Source organism: Alligator sinensis, unplaced genomic scaffold (assembly GCF_000455745.1).
Source record: "Alligator sinensis unplaced genomic scaffold, ASM45574v1 scaffold404_1, whole genome shotgun sequence".
NCBI classification, from domain to species: domain Eukaryota; kingdom Metazoa; phylum Chordata; order Crocodylia; family Alligatoridae; genus Alligator; species Alligator sinensis.
The window spans coordinates 5,217,905-5,230,724 of NW_005841839.1; the positions used below are offsets into that span (position 1 = coordinate 5,217,905).

Here is a 12,820-nt window from a genome sequence, read left to right on the forward strand (position 1 = left end):
CTCGGGCCCGCCCGCGAGCAGTAGCTATGGACGCGGCCGAGCCGGAGCCCGTCCCGAGGGCTTCCGCTTCTCCCCCCAGCCCGAGCTCTGCCAGGAGCCCGCCCCGCCACACACACAGCCAGAGACCTGCGCAAAGTACACACGCTGTTTATTAAACACGGATCCCCCTGCCGGGCTACGCCGCCCGCTGCAGCCCCGGCCCGGGCCCCCGCCGGCGGCCTCCTGGCTTCAGCAAAGGGCCGCCTGCGCCCGCCCAGCCTCTGCTGCCCTGGGGCTGGAGCAAAAGCCACTCACCGCAGCGCCGAGATGGCAGAGCAGCTAAGCCGGGCCCGACGGCCAGCAGGCAGCTCTGCCCCTTCGCTCCGCTGCGGTGAATGGGGAATCCCAGACGGCTTCCTTCCGTGCTTAAAATTAAAGCAGCGCAGAAACGTTTGCCAAGCAGAGGCCTAACTCCAGGAGAGCGCCTGCGCCTCTGCTGCTTGTTCCTCCCACTCACCCTCGCCAAAGGGAAAAAAAAAAGCCACTTGTTCAGTTTTCCAATGGGTTTTCCTCACACGGACCCTAAACACAAGTCCTAGGTGAAGGCAATGTCCACACCTAACCTAATGCTGCCCTCCACTGTCAAATACCAAATCCCACCACATCATTTGGAATATATTAATCTCCAGTTCAACAAACTACCCTCTATCCAGTGCACCACAAAGGAGTTGCAACGTACAACCTTAAATCCAGCTGTTAAATGTGCCATTTTGGTATGACATACCACGAACATAGGTGGAACAGAAGGCATGGGCGAGTTTCAACAATACTTATCCAATATGCAGGTTCAAACATACCTTTATACAAGCTATCCCAACCATGCTGTAAGCAGATTTCCTTTTGAGCATTTAGTTTTTTGGGTAGGGGAAAAAAAGAACACTAAGAGATTAAGCGAAATGCCTTTTTAAAATGAAGGTCTGTCTGGAATAGTTTTTGTCCTAGCATTCCCTTGATTTTTGGGCAGCAACCCCATGGTTGTCAGAAGTTCTGTTAGTGAGTCCTGTAGTGCCAGATTAAGTAATATTTCACAGCACGATATTTGATGTCTCTTTCAAATGTTGCAGTCTTGGAGGGTTTAGTTTCTGCTGACCTAGGCACCAGATGCTAGACATTTTCCAGGGCTGTCAGTCATTCCAGCAGGGGTTATATTTGTCCTGAAGGCTCTTTCAAGCATTGTTCTCACAGGTTTAAAAAAGGTACTGGAAGCTTTTACATGGAAGAAAAAACCCAACTGAACTCTTTCGGACTTTAGGGGTTCTATATCACCTTTAAACTTGGTAAGGCTCATCACATTTCTTTAAGTCTCATCTCTAACAAAATTCTGATGGACCAGAAGTTTTTTGGGCATCATTTCTGACCTTAGTCACAAGGCATTTCAGACACATTTTCTTGGCCATAAATTCTAAATCAAGATCAGACTTGGGCTGGAAATTATTTCACAGCCTTAATTAGGGAGAGCTGTTAAGTGGCAGAAAGCTGTTTGACAAATCCTTGAGGGGATGATAATGAATATGGGAATAATGAATAGATGAACAACCATCTTAAAAGGGCCTAATTTCAGAGAGACTCTCTGGGGTATAAACCATGAAAGACCCCAGCATCCTGAGACGCACAGTGGCTTGCAATTGTGTTGGAAATGGCAGAGATACATGCTGGACAGCAAAAGCATCTCCTAGCTGGCACCAGGAAACTAAGAGGCAATGCAAAATCCTCTAGGGAAGCTGTATGTTAAGATACTGATGGGCATATATATCAGACCCTGTCAGATCCATTTTGCATGTGTGTATGGCTTAAGAACATTGCTTTCTCTTGCAGGAAGTTGTCTATGAAGGCAACAGAGGCCACCTGAAATAGACTCAATGCTCAAGCAGAAGGAAGGCACAAGGGGCCAGGGATGTCTTGTTTTTTCGGATTTGGAGTACAGCGTTGAGGCCTGCTCCCAGGGAGAAACCTGCCCTGCAGAGTCACACCCTAGAGACTGCATCTGTCCCAAGACCAAAAGTGCATGGGTGGAGGTACTGCTCTGGGTAACAGGTGAGCAGAAGTGTGATGGGACCTTGGAGCCCCTGGATGACAGTGCAGGGCAGAGGCACCGTCTCCTCCCCAGGCTCACAACGCACTCCTGAGCTTCCACCAGAGCAGTTTTACACTGGGCAGAGACACTTTTATAAAAGAGCTGTACATTAGGAACCAGGTGCTCTTGTGTGGAGGACTGCCCCCAGGGAGAGATCAAGGCAGTGTGAGGGACAGAAATGGCTTTAGCTCCTGGGATCAGGTGTGTGCGCTGGATCTGACTGATAAGTACACAGGGCTGTGCAGTCTCAGACTGGCACAGGACAGTGCTGGCAGCCACTATGGAACTCGGCTCAGGTGTTCCAGGAAGGACAGCTGCCCCATCTTTCCAGCTGCTCCACTGTGTGATGATCCCTGCCATGCTCACCTTTGTCAGCAAAGCACTGATGAACTCGTTGCAGGCATGGCTGGAGACTGGAAGCAGCAGCTGCTCTAGAATGAACAGCTCTTTGGTGCTAGATTCCTTCAAGGAAAGCCCCAAATAGGTCTTTAAAAAAATGTTGCATTTGGAGAGAGAGGGCGATGCAGCTGCCAGGGCCCAGTGACCAAGGCACCTGGAAGAGCCAACGGTTGGCACTAGGGCTGTGGGGAGCAAAGCCAAGGCCAGGCGATTCTCTGGTTTCATATAGTAAAGGAGTCCTGCCTCCAGACTTGCTCACCTGCGATGTATGTGGCTTGGACATGCAGGCTGTCATCCAGCATCAGGAAATCTGCAGACAGCCAGGAGAGCAAACAGGAGTCAGAGTGGCAGCAGACTGGGAAGGATGTCCTCCATTAGCAGGAGCTGGGATGGCAAAGGACTGGATTCTAGCAGAGTCCCACTAAGGATTTGCCATTAGGACTGCAAGGGTCCCAGTTTACAATTAAAACATGTAACCCAAGCAGGAGAAGACCTGCTCCAGGCAACTGAACCAACATGGGGTGCTGGAAGTGCCTAGAGTCACCTCTGGCTTCCAAAACCTGCCACAGGGATCTGATGGTACAAGAATAATTAGCTCAGAAAACAGATATCAAAGAACGAATAGGTCCCCATTCCCATGGAGAAATGACAGGCCATCCCGCTACTGAGCTTTTCCCAAAAGAAGCCAACCCAGGAAAGTCACAGCTGTGCCAGCCCCATCCTACCTCCCAATAAAGAGGAGGTGTAGTAGAAGCACTGACAGTGGTGGAGTTTGCACCTATGCCTTTCTCAGGTCCTTCTACAGGGACCAGAACAGGGGACAAGGAGCTCATGTCTGTCTGGTCCCAGCCTCACCCATCAGGAGGTGCTGCAGCAGCTGGTTGGGAGGAGCTGTCACCCTTCCCTCACATCCATACCTGCATCTGAATCATAGTCCAGGGTCCCCTTTTTGTGCTCAATTCCTAGGAGTTGGGCTGGGTGGAGAGACGCAGCCTCCAGTGCTGTCTCCACTGTGCACCCTTGGGAAGAGAGAGAGACAGAAGCTAAATGCAGACTTTTCCCCTGGGGAATACCACCCCATGCATCCCAGCCTGTGCAGCCCTTCAGTGGATGCAGCAACAGGCTGACTAAACCCAGACTCTGCAAGACAATGACAGCCACAGGGTTGCTGGTGGCTGGCCAGCCATGGACTGAAACTAAAGCCAGGTGGACCTATGCAGGGTCCCAGACTCTCCCAAAGGTATCCCCAGCATTCTGCTTCAGTTCCCATTACAGGCTGCAGTCGCGCTATGATGCTTTGCCGAGCTGTCAGGGATGAAAGGAGCCTGCAGGTGAGCAAGATTACTGCAGGCCCTGCTATCTAACCATTAATGGGATGGGGCTGGGAGAGAGAGATCCCATCAGTGGGGCCTGTAGGAGTAAGGAGCAGTTGGGGGCAGGGTTCTTTGCTTTCAGTCCCCATAAAGCCTACTGTGTCTCCCTGATAAAGTGCAGTCATGTTGGCTGGTCCCAAGTCCACTGGCAAGGGGCTGGAAACTGACAATGTATCTAATCTCATCTAAGGTGCCGAACACCCTTCGGCCAGCCAAAGAGACCTTTGCCCTGGAAAAGGTGGCAACATTAGGGAGCAGCTTTCTCCACCCCAAAGTCCGCAAACAGCAACAAAGAGCCTGGGCTTACCTGTAGCTTCTAGGAAGTGTCGAACACATGTATCCATGGTTGCTACGCTGCCACTCAGGGTTTTTGTCCCTGTGGGGGACAAGGAGAAAAGACAGGACACTGAGCAGATCCACCTGCCATTTAAACACAAGGAAGGGAGCATACATGAGTCCTAGCACAACCCACTGGGGTTAAAAATCCAAGGAGTGGAACAACTTATGACGACTTTCAAACCTCATTTCAAGCCAGCAGAAATTTTGGCTCCAGAGAAGGCCAGGGAGGACAGTGGGTGTGACAAAGCAGGATTGAGGGGCTATGGCAGAGCTGGAGAAGGGGACTAGACAGATGACCAACTGCTTGAGATGTGTTACTGGAACTAGGCAGGGGAAAAAGCATGCTCAGCCCCTGCTTGCCTCAGTGCAGTAGGTGGCCTTGCTCTCACGGGCACTAGGATCCTGGGAAAGGGCAGGGTTTTTAAACCAAAGAATGGAATAAAATGGTCCTTGTTATCTTACTCAGTGGGAGTCTCTCCCCCTACAATCACAGGGAAGGCTGCTCAGAGCAGCCCCCAGCCCCAGTCAAGATATGAAAACTGAGCAAAATGATGTCTACTTGAGCCTTTTCCCACAGGAGGTGCCCAACTTCCTGAGGCGCGGGCTCCATGGAGCCTCTCAGTGCAATTCCTTGGAAAGCAAGGAAGAAAGCAGTAGAAAGCAAAGCAAAACAACAGGGCCCTCTGGACAGGAGGGGAAACCAAATACTCTCCCTCACAGCACTACCAGTCTTCCTGGGGTTAGTGTGCACAGGGCTCACATCTGTTCTGCAGCCTGTGGGGCTGTCTGGGAGGGCTGCAGGAGGAAGAGCACTCACCTGCAATGTAGGTGTTCAGCCCATCTATCTCAATCACCTGCTGGCCCAGGGTGTGCCTTCCTGGAGCCAGCCCCATTCCAGCAATGGCATCTGTCACCAGCACCATGCCTGAGGGAAACAAGGAGTAGCTCCTGTTAGCTCCACAGCTGCTTATATCATACCCCACATGAACAAGTCTTGGTCATTCCACTCTCTGGGATATCTAATAGCAGCAGTTGGAGAGACTTAAGAAACAGCCAGAATGATGCACGCTTGCAGAGCAGAGGCTAATAAACTGGAACACATGGCAGGTGTCTTCTCAGAGCTGCCATACCATATTGGTGCAGCTCAGTACTACAAGCGAGTAGGAAGAAGAACGAGGACACTGCACAGGGCAAGAAGTCTGGGTTAGGGGATCAGGCCCTGGGCTGGGTCATTCATAGACCAAAGGGAAGCCACAGGCTGAAATGTAAACTCAGAAGTGAGGATGATGGGGAAGGTTGGGGGAATTGAAGAGCAGCACTAGACTGGACTAAGTGGGAACATCGATAAATAGGAATCATTTGTTACTCTGCTGGAGAAGGATGTAGGACTAATGTCCTTGGAGTCAGAGCCCTTAGTCTGTTCACAGAACAGGCAGTGACAGCTTAAGATTCACTCTTTGCTCCACCCTGGGGAGGTCACCTCCACAAGAAAAGCCAGAGCCATTCTTCTGATATCACTACTGCAAGGTTGATGACAGTGATGTGTGACACTGACACCCATTTACTGGGAGACAGAGGCAGCCCTGACTCATTTCACAGAACGGGTGTCTACTGGATCCACTGCAAGAATCACCACTCAACAGGGAGACGGCCTCAGGAAGCCAGCTAATCCCAGTCCCAACCCCATACAGCACTTGGGCAGCTACAGCAATCACTTGCAAGGAAATATCAACAAAACAACTCAGGTGTATTAAGCCTCTTTCAATGGAAACAGAGAAGCTGCTAGCAGTATGTCACAGCTTGAGAGTCAACATCAGAGGCCACTGAAGCACTGTTCTAGATTGAGTTGAGGGCCTCAGATACACATGGCTCTGAAGTAACAGCAACCTGTCCAGCACCACTGGAGGAGGATACTGTATTTGGCAAGGAGGTCAGTTCCTACAGATCCAGTGTTTTGGGAGAAGGTGCTGTACTGTGCGGACAGGAGGGGACCGCAGGGACACACCTTTGGGATGGGCACGATGTGCGATCCTCAGAGCAGCGGGGTTGGTGTGGATGCCATCTGATATCATGCCATAGAACACCCTCCGCCCGGTGGGGATCTTGTCACTTGTTAGCAGCCCAACAATCCCAGGGTCTCGATGGTGGAACTGGGCATGGGGAAAGGAGACAGAGAGAGAGAGGTGGTGGTTACCTTGGAGAAACACACAGGTGGCCAGCTTCCTACAATTAGGCATGCTGCCATGACAGCCACAGTTGGACATGAGTGAAGAGGGGAAGTGAGTCTGCTGAGTCTCCAGTCAGCGAGGGGGCTCTGTCTCCTATATGTAGCTGGGGTACAGAGAGGCTGGCAAGCCTGCTATAGCCTTTGGCTAAGAGACCCATGTCCTTTAGCTCAGGCAGCAGAGTCTTCTGTTTAGATGTAGAGATCATGTTTAATTCCCACAGACAGGGCACAGCACATGGGAGACAAGAATAAGTCCCAAGGGAAGCAAGACAGAGAAAAGGAGCAAGGAAGGTGATGACACCCCCTTCCCCAGCTACTTACGGGTAACATGGCATTGAACAAGTGAGTGATAAAGGTAGCACCATGCTGGACAGCTTCCTCTGCCTGAGAGAGATTAGCCACAGAGTGACCTGTGAATAAAGGGTGCCACATGAAATCTTGGACTCCTTTCTCCTCTTTCCATTGACTTCCAAGAGGACGGTGCACTCAGTTCACAAGCTGCAAGTTTGCTCTGATGCTCCAGTGCTGGAAAGCCACCCGGTGTACAGCTGAGAACTGGACAATGGACTCTCCAATGTGAACTGGAGAATTACACCTAAATATGCCTAGAGGCACTGGAGGCTGAGATGAATTTGGGTCAATACTGCAGAGTAACACACACATATGCTGCTTGGCTTCCAGGGACTTCAGTGAAGGATTCTGATTTTTGGTCAGGTTAGGGCCATAGAAGGACATGCTCTCCTGGTGTCTATGTTTTTAGGAACTATTACTCGAAAACTGGGTTGCTGTTTGTTTGGGGGGGGAAGAAAGAGTGGAGGAAGGAGAGAAAAGATGAGACTCTCTGGCCCTCCAATCTGACAGCTAGAGGGAAGATGTTAATGAAACCTGGAGCTTTTATTACACTGACAGCACAATGTTTGTTTCCCTGATGAAGATGAAAGCCCTAACCCCTTCCAGGGTCCTTGGACCTTCTGCTAGCAGATTACTGCCATTCTGGATATTTTCTTTGATGAGGGCTGTGGGGTAGTGAACACTGCATTCAATCACAGTTCTGTTGCAAACCCTCATTTTAAGTGGCTCAATTTCAGCACTTGAGGGCATCTAAAAAAAGCTGGTTTGATCTCAGCTCAAAGAGGAGAATGTGGGGGAAACATGAGCAAAATCCAGCCAGCTCAATGTGCAAGAGTTAAAAGTCTCAGACCTGGCTTTCACTTTGAAATGACACTGTCCTAAGTTCTGCAAAGAGGTTAGGATGCACATCAAAAAGGTGGAGTTTCAAGAATCCCTGCTTGGTACTGTCTGGGAGCCTGACTTCCTTTAGGTACCTCAAGCTATATGCCCCAAATCTACTCACCTTGGATGTTTTAGTATTTTTGTGCACAATTTCATATGGTTGGCCTCACTTAGGGCCTTTAAGGAAAAACATGGATCATATTCTGCCCGTAGATACAGACCCCCATTCCTTTGCTCAGTTCCATATTGCTCACTCGTGTGGGAGTGGAATCTGGCTGTTCATGACAGAGTTTTAAAACACTGCCACTATAAATGCAGAATGAGCTACTCCCAACTAGTTGGGAACTGTGCTACTGTTTGTGGCTATGCAGCCATCTAAAGACAGAAGAGCACTGTTGATATTTACAGAAGAGTTTTGGTACTGCTATTTCACTGCAGACCTCCAGAGCTGTGTAGGATTTTGACATAGCACAGCTACACAAATAAGGAAAGGAAGCAGAGGGATTTTTTCTTTTGTGTTTAGGGAGAGGGAAGGGAAGAATTTGGGGAGGGAAATCCAATACTAAAGGCTTCAATTCATGCCCTATAATAGGGACTACTCAAGTACCACTTTAAATCAGGAAATGCATCTGGTAAAGGAGAAAGCTTTCTGTATTACACTCAGAATGAACCAGTCCAGTTAGCAAAGGCAGTTCATTTGTGTGTTAAATTTTGCTATCAACATCAGTGTACTTTTACCCAGGTATTGACCAGTGCTATAGAGTGAATGATGCCCAGGATTTGCAACGTAAGTAGTACATATTAGGATCTTCAGGGACCTTCTGGACCTGCCCTCCCACTCTGTGACTGGGCCTTACCTAGTGAGACACAGATGCCTCGTTTAGTGAGTTCCTCGATCACCTCACCACTCCTCTTCATCTCGGGGGCCAGAGTGACAATCCGGATGCAGTCCAGGGCCCCATAGGTGGCAAGCAAGTCCTGGAAGGCTCCTGACTCAAAGGTGCGAAGGCAGTGCTCTGGATGAGCCCCCTTCTTCTCCCTACTTATAAAAGGCCCCTCCAGATGGGCTCCTGCCCAAGGGAAAGGATTAAAGAACACCCATAATTATTCCTGCTCTCTGAATAAACAAAAATAAAGCACCCATTGTGGTATCCTGGACCAGCCATAACACCACCCTCCCAGATGGCTTTGAGAATGGAGCAGGTGGCTGTAGGGCTGAAGAAAAGTCAAGGCTCTTCCCCCTCTCTCTGTATTAGTCATAAAACTATAATCTTTACTCTCCTGGCCCTTGCCTCTCCAAACTCACCATGCTGCCCCCATTTCCTGCTTTCTACTCCACACAGAGCTTGCAGTAACTGAGATTTGAGGAAAATACCATGGCCAATGAAAGGTGACTCTCCCCAGGGGACTTACCCCTAGGTTTCAGATAGGGATGACCCTGGGGTGCCTGGGTGGTCCACCCCTTAAAAATGAGGGTCTCTAATGGCTGTACTCCATAAGAAGAGAGAGATATCATCACTACCAGCATAGCCAGCCTGCTGACCCTGGGCCACGCACTACCCAGCAAGGTCATTTTCTCAATGTTTTGAAGCAGTCTGGAGGACCATGGTAACTTGCATATCCCAGTGGAGATCTCCAGGAGCCCTGGCCATTCCATTTCTGGCCTCCTCAAAATATAGTGCTCCAGGCCTCTGTCAGCCATGGTCAGTGGTTTCCATAAGAGCTCGCCTCTGCAGTGGTCTCCACCTGCTGCAGAGGTAAGAAGCCCTGTACAGCAGGGAGGCTACTGGGAAAGAGGACTAGGAGGTGATTTTGCTGTTTACTTACCCAGGACACCTGCTCCGTGGGCTCCTCCATTTCTTACGCTGATCTGAGGAAGAACCTAGCAGAAAGCGACCTGTTAGAAACCTCACAGACATGGTACCCCTCCTGCTTGTAGGAAGGTCCCTATTCAAGGCCCATGGGTATGGGTACAGAAGAGAATGATTGTGCCCCTGCTATTCCAGGGCAGGGTGAGAGGGAACTGTTCCTCAGTGGAATGGTGCCACCTAGCACAGAGCTGTTCTTTTGCTGTGTAAAGCTTTCAACAGCAATCCTGACAGTGGGAAAACCCAACGAGGCTAAGGTTAGGAAAAACCTTGATCTTCAGAAAAGACCCTCCCCAGAGCCCCCTTGCTTCAGTCTTCCAGTGCCTTGCCCTCACTATACTCCCAAAGAGACCACCACGTGTCACTAACAACATATCCCTCAGAGCAGGCAGGTCTCAGTCCCCATTTGACTTTGTCAGCTGCCTGAAGGGACCCTAGGAACGCTACTGCGTCAGCTGTCTGAAGGTTAAGACCAAGTGACCCAGGTCTAGAGTTCAGCTCCTCCCATCCATGACACATCCCAACAGGCAGCTGCCAGCCCAGGTCCCACATGCCACCATATTCCCAGAGGTTGAGGTATAACTGGGGCTGGGGCTGACCCAGCTTCAGCCTCCTACACTATGGGAGCCAGCTCCATGGTCTCCTCGTACCTTGTGGTAGACTGATGGTGGGGAGGTCACCAGGGTGGGGCAGAAGGAGGTCACTCCATGGGAGAGAATCTTCTGACTAACCAGGTTGATCCCTGATTTGAAGTCATCAGTAGCCAGGGAGAAATCCACCCCAAAGCCTCCTGGATCATAAAGAAAACGAGGACATAGAATTTACCTTGTTAGGCCACTCTCTGTACAGCTGGCATATCTACCTCTGGCAGTGCCCAGCACAAGACAGCCAGAGCAGACCTTGTTGAAAATTGCTTGTTGTTTAACCCAAGCCATGTCAGTAGGAGAAGGATGAGAGGAGATGAGAGAAAAAAGGAACCCCTGACACACATGCCTGATGGATACCAGTCACAAGAGACAGCGACTCCTTCTGCCACCATGAGAACAGCAATCTGCTGTGGGTCTGAGGCCTACACTGGAACAGCACTGAGGGACAGCATGACAGTAGGCATTGAAGGCCAGAGCTTAGGTGTAGCCACTGGGGAGAGGCTACTGGAGTCAACTCCAAGTAAAATGTCACCAAACTGACCCACCTTACAACGTCTTACCATTGATCTGCACATCTATAAATCCGGGAGCAATGATGCTATCCTTACAATCCAGCTGAATATCAGCAAACCCCTTCTCATCGAAGAAGAGCTTTTCTGGGTTGAGGATCTTCCCTTCTCTCACCCACAGGTCCTCCCTAAAAATAGAGCCATGCATACAATAATCACTCCCAAGAGCAGAGAGGGCCCAGACAACGATCATTCTCTGGCAGTGGTTTTGGACATCAGATGGGCCATCCCTACATCCCTGGAGCCTAAGCCCCAGGTGCATTATGGACAGTGGAGGCCAGAACAGCTCAGCACCAAGCATGCTCTCCCCTGGGAACTGCCATCCTCAGGAGTTTCCTATCCTGCCAGGCCAGTGCCACCAACATCTATATTCTTCTATTTAGCAGGTCAGGAAACCATTGGGTTCTTTCTCCCTGCAGGGAAAGAATGCAGAAAGAGCATAGGGCAGATGAAATGATCATGACAGGAGTCTCCTCTTCTTCTAGTGGGCTGCTACATAGGTAACTCACCATATATGTGTCTGCTATAGGGCTTAGGATGTTATAAGAATCTGGGAATCCCAAGGTTAGTGTTCTGTTTTGCCATGCAAAAGACCTGGGCCCAGCTCCTAGAACTTTCCTCCTCTGAGCAGCAGCATTCTGGGGTCCAACATCACTTTCCCCAGGCACTCGATAGACACAAATAGGTAAACCATACTACACACTCACCTCTGCAGTTGGCTATTTCTCAATATCCGGCAGTTTGTGAACTGGAAGATTGGGGCATCTGAGACAGACTTATTGGATGGCATTGTTGGTGCTCTGAGTGACCAGACCTGAAACAGAGAAAGGGAATGATGCCGAGGGCAGGTTACTCCCCAAACACTTCATAGGGACATATATGGAAGAATGAGAAAGGAAAGATGAGGTCTGGGATTCAGATCCTGATATGATTCCTGCATTTGTTAGTGGAAGATGAGAAAAAGATGTGGCTTTTCAAAGAAGGAAGCATAGAGAATGAGAGTACAGGAGACAGAAATCAGACAAATGAGGTAGGAATGTTCATGTGTGGGTACACCACCTGGTACAAGCTGATAAGGGGCATGCATGCGAATGGGGGCGATGTAAATGGTGGCATGGTGGTGGTAGGGAGTGAGTTGGAAATTAAAAGAGAAAACCTGAGTGGAGGGAGAAAAAAGTGGAAAAGCAAGAAGAAAGAACTTGAATTCATGAATGTTGTCTGTTCAGGCTCCCCCAATTCACTGTACTTCCTTGGAGCAGGCCCCTTAAGTCAGCAGGGCTGGGCACAGGAGCAAAGGTTTGCCTGCATGAAGCAGCTTGCAGGACTGATGTGTAAGACTGGCAGAGCAGGGGTGGGGAAGGCTGCTACTTGGAGCCCTAGACCTTCTGCTCCCAGCCCAGCTATTGCTGCTGGACTCTCAAGCTAGAGATTTGCAGAAAGACAAGACCACCCAACCCAAACACTGCCAAACCCTGTATGACGGCTGGCTGGGAGGCCCCAACATATTTCAAGCGTTTTCCTGAGGAAAAAAAGTTTGAAGTTGCTTGCAACTAAGCAGGGACCTTTGCACCAGCAGTCACCTTCCACCTCTAGCAGCAATAGGGCAGGGAGAAGGAGCCAGGGGAAAGGAAGAACCTTTAGGTCAGAGCCACACACTAGTTCAAACAGCCACAGCACAGTTAAGGACAAGCGACTGCTCCCTGCTGCCGTTAGAGCACCAGTCAGTGGCTGCCCAGAGCTATATGTTAACACGGACTAGTAGGGCAGGAGGGGACTGTAGGTCTAGCTCCAGGTAGGATCATCCTTGACTGCACCATGCACTCAAGTGTGCGCTTACAAACGGGGGGGGGGGGCCAGGGGCTCCCCACCGCTCTGGGGAGCCAGGGCCAAGGCGCCCCGACAACTCATGTGTCATTTTGGTCCTGTGGGATTTTAAGCGACCCGTTTAGCCGCCCTTGAAATGGAGTCTCCGGGCCCGACCCCAAAGCCACGGGTGTCAAAGGGCATCTTTCCGCCGGCTGCCGCGAGCTGCAGGAGGGGCCCGGTGGGGGC

General features: G+C 50.3%; 1 protein-coding gene across 12 annotated transcripts in view; it reads right to left on the reverse strand.

Annotated features, from left to right (window-relative positions):
* Positions 1–12,552, reverse strand: part of AMDHD2 (amidohydrolase domain containing 2) — a 30,369-nt gene extending 17,817 nt beyond the window's left edge. For 6 of the 12 annotated variants that reach the window (XR_003094091.1, XR_003094101.1, XR_003094097.1 and 3 more), the window contains exons 1-11: positions 11,476–12,552; positions 10,760–10,896; positions 10,203–10,342; positions 9,512–9,566; positions 8,542–8,754; positions 6,773–6,861; positions 6,230–6,374; positions 5,042–5,149; positions 4,193–4,261; positions 3,430–3,531; positions 2,772–2,822 (exon numbers count right to left, since the gene is read on the reverse strand). Coding sequence is in view for 4 of the 12 variants with exons in the window: in XM_025204322.1 (XP_025060107.1) it covers positions 2,772–2,822; positions 3,430–3,531; positions 4,193–4,261; positions 5,042–5,149; positions 6,230–6,374; positions 6,773–6,861; positions 8,542–8,754; positions 9,512–9,566; positions 10,203–10,342; positions 10,760–10,896; positions 11,476–11,558 (1,192 nt within the window). In the remaining 8 variants the exon portion in view is untranslated. Of the gene's footprint in view, positions 1–15; positions 127–294; positions 2,823–3,429; positions 3,532–4,192; positions 4,262–5,041; positions 5,150–6,229; positions 6,375–6,772; positions 6,862–8,541; positions 8,755–9,511; positions 9,567–10,202; positions 10,343–10,759; positions 10,897–11,475 lie in introns of those variants that run through there. The other 6 variants (XR_003094094.1, XR_003094090.1, XR_003094093.1 and 3 more) reach the window with 6 other exon arrangements.
* Positions 12,553–12,820: the final 268 nt, after the last annotated feature.